The 22,802-nt window shown below is 36.2% G+C and overlaps 2 protein-coding genes and 1 long non-coding RNA gene across 3 annotated transcripts in view; 2 read left to right on the top strand and 1 right to left on the bottom strand.

The window, feature by feature from the left end:
* Positions 1-22,802, top strand: part of LOC134662046 (protein CREG1) — a 550,933-nt gene that overhangs the window by 458,655 nt on the left and 69,476 nt on the right. The gene's annotated exons all lie outside the window — the stretch shown is intronic.
* LOC134662021 (homeobox protein Hox-C4) lies at positions 3,516-14,670 on the top strand. Its single transcript, XM_063518274.1, has 2 exons — positions 3,516-4,731; positions 13,753-14,670. The coding sequence occupies exons 1-2, from the start codon at positions 4,206-4,208 to the stop codon at positions 14,400-14,402; spliced, it is 1,176 nt and encodes a 391-aa protein (XP_063374344.1). The 5' UTR covers positions 3,516-4,205; the 3' UTR covers positions 14,403-14,670.
* LOC134662082 (uncharacterized) lies at positions 11,841-12,338 on the bottom strand. Its single transcript, XR_010098014.1, has 2 exons — positions 11,986-12,338; positions 11,841-11,949 (listed from the first exon to the last, which is right to left on the bottom strand). It is a non-coding gene; the product is annotated as an uncharacterized LOC134662082 (long non-coding RNA).

The raw sequence follows: 22,802 nt of genomic DNA on the forward strand, positions 1-22,802 counted from the left end.
ATGGGACAATCTAATATATATCGACCTAGCCCCAGGGTAACCTCAGTACAGTAATAAAGGTATGTGTTGTGAGTAGGTACTAGACGACAGACGACGAAGTATATAATAGATAGATATAAATAAATACAGGAAAATATACCCATGAAAAATACAGATATTATTTTGAATATACATTAAGGAAAAATGATAATGAAATTTGCTCCAGTAACTCCCTTCCAAGCCGGCTAAAACAAGAAACAAATAATACGATCAAAGTCTCCTAAATAGGTTTTTCTCCAGCTGAGGATTTTAGAATCGAAACGACTTTTTCACTTGTTGTTACAAGCGAATAAACATCGTTATTACCTAGAGTTTAGGTTGATAATGGCGCAGCAGGGAAGTTGGAAAATCCAAAGTTTGATTAAGGGCCTGTCGTACTGTTCATTTAACTTGGATTAAGTTTGCGCAGCAGAGAACGAGCTGGCAGCCAGTTAGCGGCATGAGAAAAAAACAGGAACTTCGCGTTGGAACGGTAAATAACTGTCAATTTTTACGAACTTTGTGACATGGCCACGCGTGGCTGGTCAATATTAGGTAGAACTCTGTATATTTAAGCCATATAATGAAAATATTAAATAAGATAGACAAGGAAATTGTGGCCTACTCATTGGGGTCTGTTTAATCAATTTTAATTCATTTGGAAATTGATCTGGAATTTTATATGAAGTTATTTGTTGGAACTGATGCAAGATCATCTACCTGAGAATAACCTATATAATTCCAAATGAACTGGCAAGTGGCATGTCTCTGTCATTTCGACTAGTATCAAATCTCTTATTATATAGTCAAGAAACATATATCCGAAAATCACATCTGTTTGTTTCCGGGGCTAGCCACTGCCACCTTTCAAAGATTTTGATATTTTTCGATGCAGGGTCTTAACGTTTATCTAGTTGCTAGAGGCCAGGGCCCTCTTTCACACTTTTTCTCCTAAATATCGCACGGTCGTCGGCATCCTCTTTTGTGAAACTATATTTAATATGTGTTCTCTCTATATTTATGTGTGTGCTGTTTTATGTTGCATCATGCTCTTGCCAAGCAAAACGCTTCACTTTTTCCGGCAGCCCGCTCCAATAGGCGTTAATTTCATGAGGGTAGTCATTAACATGCATAATCCCGCATTCTCCAACCTCAAACAACAACAATCCCAAATCAGCTTCGGTCAGTAAGATGCTTGTCTATTTATTGATCAGGCTGCCATTGATCTGTTCCCACCTTTTGTGGCAGCCGTTTGGAAGCCGCTGCCGTGACTCAGCACTTTCCTGCCATTGTGATCGTCTAATTCAATAAAATCACCGGACATTTTTGTTTATTTGGCCGGCTCCCTTGTAGTCTTAGTGTAGTCTGGCTGCTTGTAGGCGGCGTGACTTGTAACTATGCTTTTGTTTTTCCTGTGTGTGTTTAAGATACCGGATTATCAGGAATTAGTGATGTGATCAGTGGTATTTAGTGCTTGCCGCTGGGAGTAAGCGGATTATTGAAACGTCTTCAAAATTTCCTTCCTCTTCAAACTAAAATAACTCTTGCTTGTTCACTTTTACTTCCTTTGTTAGACTACGCTGATTCTGCTTTTTTGGACCTTAATGAGGAGCTACTAGACAAACTCGAGCGTTTGCAAAACATTTGTATTCGATACATTTTCGGTCTACGTAAGTTTGATCATGTATCCCAGTTCCGATCGCAGCTTGGCTGGCTTCCGATTCGTCGTCGAAGAGATGTGCATGTCCTGTCATTGCTTTTCAATGTACTATTTAATCCTGCTTCGCCACCTTACCTTTCCGAAAGATTTAGTTTCTTAGCTGCTGGTAGTGGTCACCGTCTTCGATCAAGCGCCAACCTTTCACTCGCAGTTCCACCCAATATGACGCGCACATACAAAAAATCCTTTACTGTCCACGCCGTAAAGCTATGGAACGAGATACCGGTGTCCGTGAGGCAATCCCAATCTGTAGCATCACTCAAGGAGAGGCTTAAAAAATTGTGGCTTTCCGATACATAAGTAGTTCGGTTTTCCTCGATTAGTACTTCTTTAGTTTCCTTTACTTTTCTGGTTCGAGCTCATATCTATTTGTTTTATGATATATATTGAGTATTTATTTATTTATTAAATTTAGGTTATATTTATATATGTACGCTTTATTTTTATTTATTTAAGTATTTCTATTTATGTTTATGTATATTATTTGTAACAATGTGTATTCAAAACTTGCATTTCATTAACTTTAGTGATTGTACACTATTGTTTTGTTTGTCATTCATCGTTACTTCTGTTTTGTTTTATTCGTTTCCTCAAAGGTTAACTGGAAGAGATCCCATACAGGGATAAGTTCGCCTTTGTTGTATTTAATTTACTCTGTAACTATGTTTCTCGTGTTTTTATTTCTATGTGCAATAAAGTATATACATACATACATACATACATTATTGTATTCGAATGCCTACTTATTAGTATTTTATTGCAATTTAGTTACCTCAGTATAAGGGTGATGTTCGGATGTCTGTTGCGACATTACTGCTGCGTCGCTAATACCGCCGCTGTATCTATCAATGTCCTTGATTAAATGAGTGACGTTCGCCGCTGAATTACTGCCGCGATAATGACGTTCAATTCGTTACTCATTTTATGAAGGAAATTGACAGATACAGACTGTTTGACAGTTGCAGTACAGCAACAAGTATAAAAAATTAATGACCGACATCGATTCACGCATGCATCGATGCATTAAAAATTATTTTGTACCTAAAGTGTCATTCAATAGAACTTGCTAACTATGTAAACAAACCGCCATACTAAAATTGACACTGAATGTCAATTTACTAGTAACTTTTGTTTACATAGTTAGCAAGTTCTATTGAATGACACTTTACAAGAAATATGACAAATACAGCAGCAGCAACAACAACAACGACGCAGCTACAGTAATGCAGCTGCAGTTGACATCCGAACGTCACATTAACGAAAATATGGAAGAAAATACACTTGAAGAAAATAAGTATTTGTTAGGTCAGTATTAGTAGGCAGTAATTGTTTATCGTTTAAGTATCACATAAAGCAAATTTACCTAAGTACTTATTCAAAAAATCCCATTTAGTTAAGTACTTTTTAAATAAATAAAAAATGTATTGTCACCGAATGTTATTAACGAACCGTAAAAATTTAACGGTATCACAGTTTTAGTATACATTACATGCTATTAATTGTTATCTAATTATATCTCACTTTATTAAAGTAATGAGCAGCTCCATAATGAAAAATAAAGAAATGCATAATAAATATTTAAAACGCTATGTCGTTAGGAGTAGAGACCATGTTCATTCTGTATTATTAAACAGCTTCTTAATCTCTTTTACGCAAAAAGCTCTGACTAAAGCTCTGTCTCTTATCTTCATATTAACAGCTGCTATGAATAAGCGAGATCGCTATACATGCCGTAGTTTAACTCGGATGGTAAACCAATAGTTCCATTTCGTTCGCACGCATTGGCTTGTTTACGCGTGGAAGGGGGAACATTTCTGTTGCGGTTTGATGCTTCTGAGCTTAATCGTACTACAATATCAACTGCATTGTATAGGTTTTAAAGTTTGTTTTTGATTGAATAATTTTGAATAAGACAGAAGAAGTAACAGCTCCGCCTTAAAAATGGAAGGTGGTATGTAAAAATTGATGAACATGTATAGGAGTCCTTAAAGTGACAGAGTGCGCTGGCGTGTCGGGCTGTGTATATTGTCTCAAAATGTCGTCGCGCGAGGCAGCATTGTTTATTATCAAAAAGTGATAAATCAAATGACTCTGCAATAAATACTTCATCATTTCAAAACTGACTATCAAGTTGTTTAACAGTGATTTAGAAATGTTTGTGTGAACTTGAAAATTGTGAATCGACAATAGAAGAAACATGTGATGTGAGTTGGATTTTAATAGTGTGAAGACTGAAAACTGCTAACCAATTTTTCTCTTCATATTTTTTACGCTATTTACGCATTTGAAATGTGATTTGAATCGGAACAAAGTGAAATATATGTACTTATTGCAAATGGTCCAATATTAAGTTATATCCAAAACAGGTACATTCCTTTAATTGATCTGCGCAGAATTTAAGAGAAAAGCGTTAGATATGGCGGCCATATTAGGCGTGTGCCGGTGATGCGCGTCGACCACGCCCACCATGAGCTCGTTCCTCATGAACGGCGGCTACCAGCCGCAGCCGGACCCCAAGTTCCCCCCCTCGGAAGAATACAGCCAGGCCGACTACATACCTCCAGGGGAATACTACCAGCACCAGCATTTGCAGTATGGCTACCAGCACCAATACCCGGTTCAGCTGGGTTCTGGATACGGTTATGGGGGGTATTATCACCCAATTCCTCAGCACCCACCAGTGGCGCCGCCGCCGCGACCACCGGAGCCATCGCATCCGTCGGAAGCGGATCATGGTTACGTTCCGCATAACGAAGTCGCTCCTGGTTTAGCTGAGCTAGGTCTAAGACTAGAAAGGCATATAGAGGAAGCGGCCCCGGCGGGGAGGAAGCTCCATGCGTTGGGTAGAGAAGGATCCCCAGGGTCAGAGCTTGATGATGAAAGGTTGTTGTTGGACAGCCCGCCGGTAGAAGACGATGATTCGTCCATATGTTCTGATAATACGGACAGGGTCATTTATCCGTGGATGAAGAAGATTCATGTCGCTGGTGCTTGTGAGTATTCATCCATTCATTCCTAATGTATGATAGTTTGTTTTGGTAGGTAGGTGGTTTGCAAAAAGTATTCACACGCAATTTATAACGCGGTGGCATTCCAGAAAAGTGTCGGGTACCTACGTGATAAAGTTTCTGATAAAGCTGGTTAGTTCCCGATTCGCCGCATTCCTGTTTCGCCGTATATACTTTAGGAAGTCATAATAGGTATAAGAGAATAATGCCTATAAGAGAATCTGACGAAACAAGAATCCAGTTAACCTTATGGTTAGTTCCCAATTAGCTAAGAAGCCTATATTTGGCATGATAGCGATAATACAGATTTCTGCAGGTTATTAAGAGCCCGTCAACGTGCACACTAGCGCCACTGCTAAATAATCGTGATTATTTCAATTTAAAGAAAGATATTTAAAAAAAGGGGGCCGCTATACGTACTGTATCTTGTATTAAAGTATATAGGTACCTTTTGAATACATCAAACTAGTTTCTATGTTGCTGGATTCGTCAATCCATGCGTGCAAAGTTAAAACGGCCGTTTTTGTTTTGAGTTTATAGAGCGGCCCCCTTTTTTAAATATATGTATGTATTTCGTTAAATTTAAATTCACGATTATTTAGCAGTGGCGCTAGTGTCCAAGTTGATGGGCTCTTAAGATAGCTGCCATACGTGTCACGTCCCCGACAAAGAAGACCTTTTTGTGGAATACTATGACTACTAATGACTATCAAAACAGTGAAATCGTGCTAAGTGAACTATGATTTAGACGCACCAGCATCAGCTGCCTGTCTAAAACGAAATAATAATAATAATATCCCCTCAGTGGTAAAGATGATATTATTTGCGTCCATAAAATTGGTGCCATCAACTATTTAGCATGCAAACGTGAGGACAATATTAAAGAGGTTATTACACTGATGAGGTTTCCGGATGCGAACTGCCTATGTATGTAGCGGTTTTAAATAGAGCTCGAAACTTTAGTTCGCTCCTAAAAAACAGGTTTCATAAGTACAAAAAGTCCTTGCTCTTATAATAAAGTAAGAATCTAACTAAATCAAACGGTCGGGCATAGCTACGATTAAAATGCTACAAATTGTGTAAAAATATTTTCCATAATGTCAATATCCAGGGAGGAAAATGAGGACTACGTTTGTTTGTATGGAGAATCGGTCGTCCCCTATCCTCTTAAGAAAAAACTATTAACAACCAAGATACCACATCCATAACATAAGTACATAGGTACGTACATACATAATTATACATACCTATATTCGATTGGTTAGTGATTATTTAATTTTATTGAGGAAAAAGCTTAAGAGCCAACAGGAGCTATGATTTAAATATTTTAGGTAAATATACCCGTCTCACTAACGGAAGCGGCTCCTAAAACTAGTGCGATAAGGACAAGGCGAAAAATCCTGCGTAAAAATCTCAGAAATCGAGGTTTGGTACTCGACTGTTTCCTCCTCCAAAACTTAACCAATCGTAACCAAATTTGGAAATCTAAATGATTATGACATTATCTGTGTCGGACCGTTTTGCTTTTTTGACTAATTGATGTCAATTTTGAATAGCACGCCACTCATTGCGGCATAGTCAATTAGGCCATTATGGCCATTTTTGAAGGGCTCTAGCGCCTTAAAAAACAAAAATATCAAAAAAAGCAAAACGGTCCGACACAGATATTGACAATATTAATCTGTGTTGAAAAATCATTGCTCTAGCTTCAAAACCCACGGAGGAAACAGTCGAGTACGTTTGTATGGAGAAATGACCACTCCTGTTGGCTCTTAATACCTACAATTATTTTACAATATTTTCTTGGCTTTGCGGTTGTGGTCTCAGATATTACCTATATCATTTTAATAAGTTTAGTAGTGAACATACAGTTGCCCACAGGGATTATCACGTAAGGCCAGCGTCAATGAAAAGATAGACACGCCGACCCTGACATCTCTAAGCCTGAAGCCTCCTGATAGAAGCCTATTTAGTTATCTTTACGCTTGTGTTTTCGCATATAAGTAGGTACTAATCAATACACAATCACCTTCCTGGCGTTGTTCCGGCTTTGTGTCACGGATCATGGCAGCTTAGGGTCCACTTAGTATCTACTAAGAATTAACACAGGCATTCGTTTTTACGAAACAACTGCCATTTGACCTTCCAACACATAGGGGAAACCAGGACTTATTGGGATTAGTCCGGTTTGGACTAATCCCAATAAGGCCTGGTTTCCCCTATGTGTTTTCCTTCATCGAATAACGACTGATAAATATCAAATTATTAGTAAATAAATCACACATAAGTTCCGAAAAACTTATTGGTACGACCCTACTTAATCAAGTTCTTAAAAGTTCGATTATTTAATTAACTTAGTAAACTCTTCACCATAAAATTATGATGAAAAATATGCAAAGATCAGTGTATAAATATTCCAATATTTTTATAACTTACAATACTTCTGATATTAATTCAACATTAAATAACTAACTTATTTTGTTCATACCAAAAAAAAAATATTTGAATCCAAATAGGCTTTTTTTCCAAAGCAAATCTTGACAGTAAAGAGCCTCCTTTATTATAAGTACGTTGAAACAAGCCCAACAATAGGGACCCAAATATTTATTAATAACGTACTTAAGCACGTGCAAGACACCCAACTAAAGATCAGATTAATGTCACCACATTAGTTTCCTTTTGGCGGTTAATTTTTACATTGTGTGGCGCCATTTCAAACGCATTATAATGCATGTTGTTGGTGTTTAAAGGACCTAACAAATTGCACGCGATCAATATTGCTTCAGAATGTTTGGATACTTGAGTCTCGATGTCTTTTGATGTGTTGTGACAGTTTACTAATGCGATGTCATTATCCTTTAGGAGTTTTGTATGACACAAAAGAACTCTCATGCTGATGAGCGTCATTTATTAGTCATTTTTATAACTTTCAAATAACAGTTTTGCGGTCGAATTCGCTTTGAAGATTAAATGTCTTTTTGTAAAGTTGATTTCTTTGTGTAAAGACTTTTTGTGAAATCGATCAAGTCGAATATTAGAATTAAATAAAACATAATAGTTTTCTTATTCTCACATAGTTTACGTTAGTTAAATATATTTTAATAGCGCATTTTTATTAATTTCTAAATAAATATAAGTGGCTAAGTAAATATATAACCATTACTACTAGATAAATTACTACCTACTATAAAACTTTAAACTTTAAAGTCTCTCGTTTTATACTTAATGATATGAACGGGTCTACTGAGATATAATTCCATTATCATTTTTAACTTAAATCAGACGTTTCAGCTGGTTCACCAGCTAGTCTTGGATGACTGACGGTCCAGCAATTGAATTTATAAATTTAAGTAAGGTAAACGTACTGGTGCTCGACGCAGTCCCAGTACATGTCATCTTGAAACTTAAGTCATTGTCAATAGAGGTGACAGCAGGTTGTCATATATTAGGCATTAGCCTGTCGAGCACTAGTACGCACGTACGTTTACCTTATTCCGTTAGAAAACGTACATTTTTAGAAATACCAGAAACCTTCTTTGCAGCTCAATTCTACTAATCAGCTCATAGCTGATACAGCCTACAAAATCAGTTTAAAGCTACACAATACACCTACAGTAGCTAGTCTTAACTGATTTTAAGAACACCAAGTAAGAAATGAGCAGGTGCTTGGGGCCTCTTACTGCGGACACAAGATGGTTACTTTTTGAAACCTCGTATTACACTCACTAGTATAGTTGCAAAATAAACTTTGTTCTCTGAAATATAGAGTTCACATTTTAATCATACAAATAAGTACCGAACATGCGAAGCGGACAGTCAGCTACTGATTACCAGTTGGCAGGTTATTCGTTATATCTCAGCGGTGACAGGCTTTTCGTCTTATAATTATGCAGGAATGTCTACATTCGTCATATGTTCAAGAATGTTCTTTTGGCTGATTTTAGGAATTGGCAGGCACTGGAATACTTACCTACTGGAAAACCTGTTTAACTTAGAATTGAATACACGTACCTATATTAATATCAGTTACGGTTGCCGTGACAAAAAGTAAAACTTATGAAATCAAATGAACTAGGAAATTAATCAAAACAGACATTGGATTTTAGAGTTTCTATAGAGATATATGTTTTTGGCAATAATTTCATTTTTGGTACACGCTTTTATCGCTGACTGTACTTTTCTTACGATAGACAACTAATACTCATCGAGACAATTCTAAAAACCCCTAACACAATTAGGTTGCGTTGTTTCATCACAGAGTTCCTATGGCCACCTCTTGTCTCCATCATCAGATCAGCTCGATGGTACCATAATATTGCATTGTCACCCGACTTACATGTGTATGCAAAGTTTCAGCTCAATCGGAAACCGGGAAGTGGATCAAATTTAACTTGCAATATTCCATTATATGTTAGTTACATACAGGGCGACCTAATAAAAGCGTGTTAAAAAGTCAATTATCCTTGTTAAGCCAACTTAGGTTGCTTAGCATTAACCTTTTGAACGCCAATTACCGATATATCCGCACCGTAGATTCAACGCCAAAGATCGATTAATCGGTCACAGACCACAGGGCAACATAGACCTACGTGCATATGCATAAAGTTCAATTTCAGTTTTGACACTTCGGTGACGTGGCGTCAGCGTGACAGCTTTTGTGTTTGATACGTCGTCGAAAAGGTTAAAATAAGTCATTTCTCTAGAGTCTAGAGCAATGTCCTCAATATCCTCATACTTTGATTTTATATAACCTCCGTATCTTTTCTCACCAAAGCGAGCGCAAGACTGCGGAAAACCAGCCCGAAACCAGCTACTGAGCACCGCTTCGTTACCCTATCACGTCATCAGGCCATGTATTCGTATCTCCATTGATTACGCGAGCGAAGGTTCTCGAACAAACCAGTATAATGCGACCTTGAAACCCGATAAAATTACGCATCGATCGATCAGAGCACTTATAATGGCCCACTTGACCGTAAGCGATTGAAATACCATCCCAGGATGACAATCTCAATCGAACAAGCTACCTGCGACCGTGTGGTCTCATGACCGATCTCCCAATCTCGGGCCGATCTTACTATCGAGCGACGTGGTGGTCCCTCATTACGATCCAGGCTGCGATGGCATTGTTCTTGAAACAAATGACGGGTGATAAGCGGCGCGAATGTGGTGTATAAGCAATTTCTTCGGTGATCGATCAACGCTGGTGTGATAAGGACCGCGAGGATGCGCGCCCGACTGTGGGCTTATCATGAATCTTTAAATATATTCTTGTATGTCTTGCAACTCTTGCTGTCAATATTCTTCCATTTATTTGCACAAAGTGGCTTAACTTTTCTTTCAATGAATTGTTTAATGTTATGAAATCAACAATGCGAAAATAATCTTACGTAACGTTGGTACATTGCATTCGATTAACAATTAAACATTTGAAACTACGAGTATCTATCTATAAACTGCTCTTGACATAGATTTCGCTTCAGAAGTGGGTACCTATGTAAACCTACCGTAGTCAATAAACCTACTTATGGCTTCCTCCTAAAACGGAATGGACTTATTTCCCCAAGAAATTCCGACCAGTTAGGATGTTCTTGACCTGGTGCCGGATTGGACGAAAGACAGCCACCGCCTGACCACTACAATCTCGGGCCCGCAGGCGCGCCGCACATTCCTGGAACATTCCTCACGGACCCTAGGACTTGCGGCCGTCCCTTTCTAACCCTTGAGGTTGATTCGTGGTTATCGTCGAAATGTATGCTTTCAGTCCCTTATTATGTCCTCCATAATATAGTAAATAGTGGGTCCGTAAAGATACCTTATACTTAATACATATAGTGAGATTATTCGTATGTGCATTATTTGACACATTATGACTGACGTATATAGAGATGTAACTAACCCAAATCGATTGTCACAGCAAGCGATTACGATTGGATGGCACCTAGACTGAGCTAGGTATCGAATTGTGACGTTTAATTAATTTTTATTTGAGATTTCAATAAAGCTAAAATTATATGGTTAATCAATAATAATAAGAAGATATAATAAATTTAATAATGGTTTGTTATAAATATCTAATAAGTATTGTAATATGAATTATTTATAACAAAATTTACCTAGATTTCATAATGTTTAAAAATTTGACGTGTAAAATGTATATTTTATGAATAAAACATTGAATTGAATTGTTGCGACCTAAAATAAAAAAAATATATCGATTTACTTAGACGACTACCGATTTATAACGGTGGTCTCCGGCCAACCCCAAATAAAAAAAACAACGGGTTGCACTCCGGGAGTGCCGACTGAAGCGAAAACTCAATGACTAGTCCAAAATGTCTGCAGCACTATGTATAATTGACCCATCTTTCTTTCTATTGAAAAACTTTAGTTCCGAAATTGCTGGCCAGTGAGCTTAAGTTTGTATCGTGAATTGTTTAAAATTCGAATAGAAATTGTAAAGTTACCTTGCAGAGCTCGCATCTAAATATATTGGTCATGATATTTTGAGTTTTATTCACCAGTACTAGAGTTCACTTTTATTAGCGATTTCATCAAGATGTAGCTTTATTGAATTATATTTAAGTGATATAAAGTTAGAATGTAACTGTGAGATCCTCGTATTTCAGCCCGTACAAGATTAGAACCTTTTTCATGTAATGTCATAGAGTTTTTCTTTATTGATTTAAATGCCATCTAAATGAGTGGTCATCTAAACCTTACGGTCTCGTGATCGCCTTACGCTTCTCGAGTTTATCATTTTTTCTCCACCTCAAAAAGTGCCCAGCGCCGCTAAAGAAGTTTTCACTTAAAAAAGACGTTGAACGTAAACGTTCGCAGTACAATTGTTTTCCTTTGTAATTTCGATGTGTAAGACATTTTACGTTGTATTGTTGTTGTGAGTGACATGTGTATAATAATGCAAATACGAGTGCACAAAGTATAGATAGTTATACATTTATTATAATTTTAGCGGCATCACATAAATGGTCCCAAAAGTGATTTGAGCTTGGTGATATTAAACTACTGAAAAAGAAATAAAAGCGGCCAAGTGCGAGTCGGACTCGCCCATGAAGGGTTCCGTATTTAGGGGATTTATGACGTATTAAAAAAAAACTACTTACTAGATCTCGTCCAAACCAATTTTCGGTGGAAGTTTGCATGGTAATGTATATCATATATTTTTTTTAGTTTTATCATTCTCTTATTTTAGAAGTTACAGGGGGGGGGGGGACACACATTTTACCACTTTGGAAGTGTCTCTCGCGCAAACTATTCAGTTTAGAAAAAAATGATATTAGAAACCTCAATATCATTTTTGAAGACCTATCCATAGATACCCCACACGTATGGGTTTGATGAAAAAAAAATTTTTGAGTTTCAGTTCGAAGTATGGGGAACCCCAAAAATTTATTGTTTTTTTTCTATTTTTGTGTGAAAATCTTAATGCGGTTCACAGAATAGATCTACTTACCAAGTTTCAACAGTATAGTTCTTATAGTTTCGGAGAAAAGTGGCTGTGACATACGGACGGACAGACAGACAGACAGACAGACAGACATGACGAATCTATAAGGGTTCCGTTTTTTGCCATTTGGCTACGGAACCCTAAAAAGGAGTTGCGGTATGTACTAATTAAATCATTATCCATTGCAAAAGAATTACTTAACGAAGAATACCTACAGCATAATGGTATCTAGCCGTTGTATTTAGGGAACTGCAGTTTATATATTTTGCAATATTTTGCAAAAGTGAGTTTCTCAAGTTTTTTTAAATTTTAAAACATGTGGATTAGTATTCATTCTTCTAAACACGAAAGTTTTCGTTCTCCCTAAAAACTATCTTTCTTCAACGATTTATCCATTCCCTATGTAATGTAAGTAATGTATCAATTTAATACTCGTTTAAATAGGAAATTGGAAAATTACGTCGCAAATGACACTACAAAGCGCCATTGTAAGGAACTGTTAGCTTTTGTTGCGATTGTTAAAGCCAAGAATAGGGTTGAAAGACTTCGGATGCAACAAACGTGTCGAATATAGACTTTGGGTTTGTATAACGGCTTAATGCGTACCTACGTCTACCACCTACTACCTATGTATATTTTAAAGAACGATGATGAAGTACTCACAACTACTCTAGAACAGTACCAGCAACCTAACCCCTGTTGAGCTTAGTTAGGTACTATGGGAATGGGTCGATTTGTGTAAACAAGATGATCTTTATCCTATAATGATATTTTTTTTTTTATTTATATTTCATTGAAGCAAATACCATCTTCTGTAGTTTTGTGGTTTGAGAGATTATTATATTTCATAAGTAGGTATGACTGCTGAAAGAGGGCTCGTACTCAATTTATGTAAATAAATGTATATCAAGAATAACTATTTATCGCGGTAACCGAAGATAATAATATAAATTAGGTTGGATACAAATTACAAAAAATACCGAAAATTCGTGATTAATATACAATTTTTAATAATTTTTAACCAAAAATTTCCGTAAACTGAAACAGATACTTATATTCTCCGACATTTAAGATGTGAGGCAACAAGCCTCTCTTTGCCAACTAACAAGCCAGCTACTCTAATTTGCTTTACGCAATTAATCAAAACAAAAAAGGAAGCCATGCCCGCGCATTATTATGCACATTAATTATGGCGTGCATTATTCAGCCACACGCCACGCCGTGGCGGCACGACAATTAATGTGACTATGTACGGGTAGATAATTCTATTTATACATGTAGGTTGGTTGTAGGTGCCCGTAATTGAAGGTGGAATACCTGGAAATTGAAGGTGGTTTTGTTGCTAGCACTGGCAAATTGCGTGTGAATCCTTTCTTTCTGTGTTATCACCCAACATTGCCAACATGATAATAATTATACAACAAATCATGGTTAATATTTGCAAATTTTTTAGTGTAACGTCATTTCAGGATTTAAGACGCTTTGGTTTATGCTTGGTTTGTTAAGAAAGATGACTTATGAATTATTTTCTTTTACAGCTAATGGCACATTTCAACCAGGGATGGAGCCAAAGCGGCAGCGAACAGCCTACACCAGACACCAAATCTTAGAACTGGAGAAAGAATTCCACTACAATCGGTATCTTACGCGGAGAAGACGAATAGAAATAGCCCACACTCTAGTCCTGTCAGAAAGACAAATTAAAATCTGGTTTCAAAACCGACGGATGAAATGGAAGAAGGACAACAAACTACCTAACACCAAAAATGTTAGAAGAAAAACGAATCCCGCCGGAGTCACGACGACCGCGAAGGGAGCCACACCAAAGAGTAGATCAAATAAGAATACGAATAACAATGATAAGAAGAAATCAAACAACAACGGCCGACCAGATAGTATAGAGAATGTGACGGATAATATTATGAATGACTTACACTGCGTCGGCCAGCAGAGTCTGTCGCATGACCCTTCGATCAGTCCGATGTCGCACACGGGCATGAATCCGGGGCACGCGATGACGCAGCACCACCTCCACATGATGGGCATGCACGCCGGCATGGACCCGGGCATGGTGGCGAGCCTGGCGGCGCAGGCGCACGGCTCGCCCGTCACAGCCGGCTGCGGCTCCGGCATCAGCCAGGCCAACCAGCCCGTCATCAAGTCGGACTACGGTCTAACCGCCTTATAATGTGTAAAGAAATAACTATATTTTCCTCTATGAACTTTCAGTTTTCTTACCATTCCTTTGTGTCGATAATGTGTAAAGTGATGATTAAAATTTAATTCATTTAAGATTATTTTAAGTTGTGTAATATTTAGGGTAACCAGTCAAATAATTGGATGTTTGGATAGATAAGTGGGAAACTGTACAATGTCAAAAGTGTGATTATTAATTATTTTAGGCTATAGATTCTTCGAGTGTTGGGTTTGTACATTTCGCTTCAAGTCATTGTCGTCATCTAAGTATACTTTAAAGAGCAGTATTATATGTCTTAGTTCGATAACTTTAATACAAATATTTTTATTTTATAAATGCCTAAATATAAAATAATCAATGTAAAGCAAATTGTTACTTATATTTACAGAAAATTTGTAAAGTTACCATTTATTACATTTCATATTTAAGAGAGTGTATACATTTTCGATTTTCATTCTATAAGTTATGGATATATAGTTCTTTATATTTTTGTATTGTATAAAATGTAGTAATTGTGTATAATCAGCAGTTATTTGGCAATGACTTAGGTTTAGGTACAAATTCTTGGCATTTAGTTTTAAATGATAAATTGTTTTGTAACTATAATAGAAGAAATGTGAATACGAAACCAATAAAATAGTATCAAAAACTAAACAGTTATTATTAACATTTATTGATTAAGTACAGAAAAAATTAGATATAAAAAGTAAATTCAGTGTTTTTCGTAGAGACAGTCATGGTAAGTTTTGAGTATAAACTTATTGAAGTAGGTACTTATGAAGAATATAAATATTTGGGTCAATTTCTGAACACGATTTTTTTTCTGTCCGTGATGAAAATCGCGGGTTAGCATCAGATAATACTTACCATTTTTTTTTTACATAAAGTAGTCACCCTTTCACACCGAGTTCCATATGAATTCACTGATTAGTTGGTTTTTAGAGTACACTTAAAAATACCTAAAGGCTCAAATTACTACTCCCGTGCCCTGTCCGGAATCGACTTTTGAGCATAATGAAAAATCCTACGAAAAATTCTACATTAGTATCACTAATTTAGTGTCAAATACTTAAACTAGATGATATTTACTATCACTGAGCACATACACTATTAGCTTCATTGTGGTAAATAACTCGTGATCGATGTTTAAATTTTGTCCGAGCGCGCGAGTACAATTTCGTTGGCAAAACTCAAAGGGCTCTGACAGCCGACGTTTGTATTTGAACCGCCTCGTATCCCGCCTCACCTGTACTGGCAGTATTCGGCTGTCTCTCAAAGCAAGCGGATGTAAGTCAAGCCGCGGCGTGTTCGAGCAAATCGCGTAAGTATTTCGGAAGCCGGGTGGGCGACAATTTTTTTCTAATTTCGATGCCCCTTATAAATTTTATTTTCCACATAGCTTTTCAATAACAATTGTCATATTTAGGAGCCCTTTATGTATCTTTATGTAAGAGATAACATAACAGTTTGGTCAAACACGAATTAAATTTTTGGCGAATTTTTTTATTACGAATTCTAATTTCCGTGCCCTAATTCCCATAGCATATTTACCTAAAACAGCTGATTAAGTGGCACGGGAATTAGAAAGTATTACATATATTGTCAACAAATCTTTTATTGGGGGCACTGTAAGTTAATTGGCAATGTTTACATCATATTATTATTACATATATATATTGGCATTGAATATATATTATATGTAATAATAATATGAAGTATATCTTTTTATTTTACATTTAAGGAAATCTTAAAGAATGCACAAAAATCTGTGAACGGTTTTTTAGTATAAGTATTATAGTACATACAGGGTGGACCCGAATAACCCGGGCAATTTTAATACGTAAGGTAAGGTGGGGTAAGACGACACCGGGGTAAGACTATCACTTGTATGGAATCCTTGTACTGTTAGTCTTGCCCCACCTTACCTTATTCATTGATCATATTATAACATTAAAATATTATATAAACATAAAACTATTTCTGGAATGATTACATATTATAATACCTGTACCTAAGGTTACATGAAACAAAATGAGTCAAATTTGCAATGTTTTTTTTTTGTAAATTTGACAGCTGACAGCGTATGCCGTATAAAGTTTAAATATCTAGGAGACTGAGCTTTGCTTGGGAAACATATACCTACCTAAAAACTCAAAAATGCGCGTGTTTCCAGAGATAACACCTAGCTAGATCGATTTTTCACCCCAGAAAACCCTCATATATGATCAAATTTCATCGAAATCGTTAGAGCCGTTTCCGAGATCCCCGAAATATATACAAGAATTGCTCGTTTAATAGATTAGTTGTTATAAATTAGCTTTTCTAATACAAGAAAAATTAAATATATCCTATTCTTACTATATTATAAATGCGAAAGTATCTCTGTCTGTCTGTCTGTTATCTCGTCATGCTTAAACCGCTGAACCAATATTATGTTGATGATATTTGGCATGGAGATAGTTTGAGGCCCGGGGAAGGACAAAGGATCTGGGGGCACGGCAGTGCCGCCGCCAAGTCGAGCAAAACAAAGTGGCACGGCCGTACCATCAAATCTCAATAACATTCTATCAAAATAACATTTAATTTGAACATGTAGTCTAAGAATTAATGCACTTTATAATCCCTTAGTTTTGTCACTGACACAATCACTCACGATCATCATTATTCTAAGGTACTTCTAGCATACCCATAAGTTCCAAATTTGAAACGTAATACTGCAATATTAGTCATGTTCTAAAGATCTAATAACTGCATAAATAAGTTTGTAATCCTAGAAATATATGCGATAACAAATTTACCTTTTAGTTCTTACAACTAGTAGGGAAAGTAAAGGTACACTACGATGTACGATGTGAGTATGTATAAAGATGTGTATAGTTATGATATATGTGTATACATAGTATCAGTATGGTATGGGTATGATTACCTGAAAAGAAGGACAGCCTACAAAAAGAGATGGGATCCTATCAAAAACATTACATGTAAAAAGATGCAAGTCTCGCAACGCAGTTCTTCTACTATAAAAAAGTTTTAGATCAAGACCAAGTCGGTTATTTTAATCAGTGCCAGGGGGTATTAAAACCGTAATACTATTAGATACCTTATTAGGGTTCCGTAGCCAAATGGCAAAAAACGGAACCCTTATGGATTCGTCATGTCTGTCTGTCTGTGATAGTCTTACCCCGGTGATAGTTTTACCCCACCTTACCTCATATGTGGTCAAACAATTTTTTGTGTTATGAATTTATGAAGGCAGCATATTCGATTTCTTCAGATTAACTTACACAATAACTTCTTCTCTCTGTGCCCCTATTTATTTCTTAGTATCATTTCCTATACGGCCATATACCAGATCATACACCTTGTACCTATCTACATGCAGATACATAATGACACTATTTAATGAATAGTTTTGTATGTAAGGCGGACAAGTTTACGCAACTACTCAAAGTATTGTTTTGAAATATGTATATTTTACTAAGAAAGAGAGATTATCAAGGAAACGATTAGTCAAATACGTAGTTTATAGTGTATCATACTTTCGTAGATTTGTCGTCCGAAACTAAGATTAAAGAAGGTAAATATTCGATGCCACTTCAGTATGGTCGAAGTATATTATTGTAGATTAAAATATACATAAATAATAGTTTTAACTACCAAAATAAGTTAAGAAAACAATTCCTGTGCTATGTTCTAATTTACGTGCTAGTAAAATCTAATTCCCATGGACACACTAATTCCCGTGCCCTGACCAAACTTTTAAATTGAAATAACTTTTATAGTTTTATGAATATTTTTACCCCATAAGAAAATTAATATTTATTATATTTTTTATCAAATTATCAGCATAATTTTTTTTGTGTAATGTTGGTATTTCAAAATTCCATGGGAATTAGACAAAAATGCTCGTTTGGTGAAATTGACCCATTTCTACCCTTTTGAGAGAGACCGGGTGAAAAGGGGTGATAATGTCCGGGACACCTTTTTCACTAACAATAAGCTAACATGCAATCCAAAGGAATATTGCCCAATGATGACCATAATTTATATCCTTAGATAATCATGAGGAATAAATATTTTCCATTGAGGAATAGGCATAGTGAGACTGTCCAAATCAAATTAATTTATTTTTTTAATGGGTCTCTATTGTTTCCCAAATAGTTTTAAGCCATAATGTATTGTTTGCCCGAATTTTCGTTATTCATAATTCATTTGGTTCAGAAACGCGTCACTTTTCAGGATTGCCATAAAACAAACCTAACCTAACCTAACCTAACCTATCTATAGGATAACCTAACGAAAATCCTGAAATGTTAACGGTTTCAGTTTTATGACTAATGATAATATGACAAACAAAACATTATGATTTAAAACTTTATGGGAAAAACGGGACCCTTTTTTTAATATCTGGTTAAATATAGGCATACTTAGTTTTATAAAAATTGTAAGCATACTGTACATATCCACATTAATAGTAGCGGATAAAACAATACGCCAAAAGTATCTATCTGCCACCATGGAATACTTTTCCAAACAGAGATATAAATAACTCTACAGGTCGCGGTCTAATTTTCCTAATATCTACATATGTATTTTTGTTAAGATTTAAGTAAGTATTTTATTTACCAATATACTTTTGCACGTAGTCTGATCGCTCCTTTTGATAATGACTGTACCCATTTGATTGCAAACAAAACAAAATTACGCATTTACGCACGAATCGCCTAATAGCGCTTCACAATTTATACAATTAAAACGGCGCTTACTAACATTTCGAGAAGATACACAGTCGGCGTCGCCTCGATATCATAACCTTGTGACATTCGTATCGAACGAAATGAAAGCAAAAATCGTAATGTATTCGTTGAATGTAGAATCATCCATCAACGTCGCCGGCTCATTGTGTGGCCCGCACGGAACGTCTTCGTACAGTCGGTGGAAATACGTCTTAACAATACTATGGACAGCGACTATGAGAAGGCGGTCAAGCTCACGTTATTTTTTGTTGCACGCTGTATATTATGTATAGCCAGCCAGCCATGTATCTATGGAGAATGGTGGAAATTAGAGCAGCTCGGCCTAGTCGCAATGCAACCTGGGCGGTGCAATAGGCACGCAAAATATTGCTTAATAAAATTACTTATACTTACTCGTACTAAGTATTATTCGAAGTACCTGTTGTATGTAGATATACAAAATTAACAGTCTATTAGATTATTTAGAGCGAAAATATTGCGTGTTGCGTATTGGACTGTACCTACACATTTATTTTCTGATGTAAAGCCAAGCAAGCTTCGATCGTGTAGGTGCCAACTGCCAATGATATGTGTTTTTTGCGCGAAAAAAAGGGTAAAATTATAAGGAATAGCTTTCAATATAAAAACACATATTTAGAATAAAAATTATGTTAGCGATTGTATTTCATAATTTGGCCGGAGTGTAATTTTTGAAAAACAAACCATTAATGGGATTTTTTTTTTCGTCGGATTTTTATAAAATTTTAAATATTAGGTAGTTTAAATTCGAAAATTTGGTTAGTTTGAAGAACTCCTTATTCTAGGCGGAATAAATACTAAATCCAAGTATGGTAAAAATAAGATGTAAGTACTTTCCTATGTAAAGGATGTATGTAATTATCCTTTGAGATATTAAACACCATATACCTACTTACCTACGTTTCCGTATTTTGTAGGTCATACAGTAAAATTGCGTTTATAGTAAACGGTACAAATCTATATAATATAGTAGAAAGCTCTACGAGTATAGGTATATAACCACCAACAATATTATCGAATTCTGAACGAAAAAAAAACAAAAATATAATAATCGGCCCAAATATACCTAGCACGTAAAAAGCCGTGCATGTCTGGCTCCAACCTTACGCGTGTTGATTGCGCGTATTCTTCACTCTTACGCAAAAACATCGCAATAAAATATCAGAGTGAATTATTTGCACAGCATTGCCTATACTTTTTTGTTTATCTAAGAGTAAGAAGTGTCTCTATGTTTTATCGTTTTAACTGGTCTAATTTTTAGAAATCGAAAAAACAACCGAAGGTGTAACAATAAACAGTTTTGAGCACTACTAACACCTCTGGAGTTGCAAGCGCCTTTTGGCTACGGTAAACACTTACCATATGGCAGGCCGTATCGTTGTTTGCCACCAAGGAGCGACTAGGTATAAAAGTTACGCAAATAGTGCGCTACTTTCAACCAACATTTTTCACTTAGACCAGTGTGGGTATATCGACTAGAGGTAATGTAGGTTCTCATTAGCATACATCGGGGTTTTCGGTGCGGGAATGTTTTACAATAACCAAATAATAGGTAAAAACTGTAAAAAAACTATACTAATTTAACCTTTCTAAGCACATTTGGACCTTACTACCTACGTTTAATTCATAGTTTGGTAATTATTTTACAATAAACAAAGTTATAAATACACCAAATCATTCCCGCACCGAAAACCCCGATGTATGCTCATTAGTAACAATTTTTAACGTTAGCAGAATAAGTACAAACATGTGCAAGTAATATCATGCTACAAAGACATGCGGTAGCTTTAAGAAGCGGCAAACAATAAAAATAACTTGTGTAGTGTAGTACCCATCTTGATTGACAGTTATTTTACTAGGTCACTCACCCTTTTCAAAACATCAACAAAGGCATTTAACTGTAAACTGCTACCAGCTAACCAGATTACCAACAAAAGTGTCCCAGGGGACAAACTAAACAAATCGCAATAAATCCGTCAAACGGCATCGGTAGCCAAATCTTGTTATTTGCATACAAATTTCATAACAAAAGTTATTGTTTAGTTGAAATCAGCAAAGAACTCGCTATGGCGCGCCGGTGCATAAAGGTTTTTTTTTATCTTTAAGACAGCAAAAAGGGTTATTGTCGATGCGCGCGCAGACTGCTAATCTTTTGCAATGGACTAACAGGAACACGCTTTATTAATAAATTGTAGACCTTATCTCGTTGCAGTAAGGTTTACGAATGGGCAGTTTAATGTGTCAACGGTGGGACAATGCGTTTAATGCTCATTTGGACTTTTTTGCATTCTAGGATGCGACAGTCAGTATAAGTGTCCGCCTTTTTGTTCGCAAAATACGTATTGGTGACTGTACAGTCAGCAGCAGAAGTTGCTAAGCGGGCAATGTCTTCAAAATTTCCTTGACACGCTCTTATTTTCTTAACAATAAAATTGCTTCAAGATCATGTTGAACACCTGGCCCGCTTAGCAACCTCTGTACTATCTGAAGTGACAACGCAACCGGCGACAACATGCCAGCCTTTATTTTTACACAGTGTTCGTTATGTAGCTTCAGTTAGGACACTTAGGACAGTTCTCTTGGCTTTTAGGGTAGACATGTTCTTGAGTGGAGACCGCGAACCGGGGAGGACGCAACAAGATGGACCGACGATCTAGTTAGCACTTTCAGTGCCAGGCCCTATTTCCAATTCAAAATGAAAACACCAAGCGTGTTATTGGCAATGTGTTAATGTAGCGGGGCCCCGTTGGATGTGGACAGCGTACTACCGTCGTCGTAAAGAACCCTATGGGAGGTCTATATATCCAGTAAACGTCTTTCATCTGATATGATAATGATGATGACGACATACACCCTTGAGTGGGTAATATTCTGCTAGACCATTTAATTATCTCATTGTGCTATAATTTTGGATTATCACGCTTCACCGAAATTAATTACTCACCATTTCGGGAATAATAATATGATCTTATCTGGCAATTGAAGCCAATTAATATGAACGCAAAGGAACGACGCATCGAATGTCAAACCTAAGAGGTTATTACCCCTTTAGTATTACAAATATGTAAATATGTATGTATGTTCGTTTAAAGAATAAAGTAAAACATTTTGAAACCTGTTCAAACTCTAAGGTCTCTCATCAAGCTCTATCATCAGAATAATAAAATATTTAGCTAAAAATTTTTTCAGTATCAGTTTCCTAGCAAGGTAATCATAATATTCACAATAGTCATATTCATAATTCATAATTCGTTTATTGTCTGTAGAACCTTGTTATATACAATGATGGAACATTAAAATATAGAATCACCATGGTCTTGCCATTAGGCGTACAAACAGTCAAACTTATAAGTTATAACTATAACTACTTATTACTACTTAATACATAAGTCATGCAGAATACAATATTTTTAAGTACATTATTAGTTAATAACAAAAGCGGTCTCAATGTTAAAATGTATCACAGAGGTACTCTTGAATGGAGTAATAGGCTTTTTTTGATAAAAAGTCATGCAAAATGTTCATAAAATGTTGTAAATTCTGGTAAGAAATGTCTGATAAGATGGATTTTGGGAGTTTATTGTATAATTTCGGTGCAATTCCAAATACACTTTTA

Source organism: Cydia amplana, chromosome 2 (assembly GCF_948474715.1).
Source record: "Cydia amplana chromosome 2, ilCydAmpl1.1, whole genome shotgun sequence".
Lineage (NCBI taxonomy): Eukaryota > Metazoa > Arthropoda > Insecta > Lepidoptera > Tortricidae > Cydia > Cydia amplana.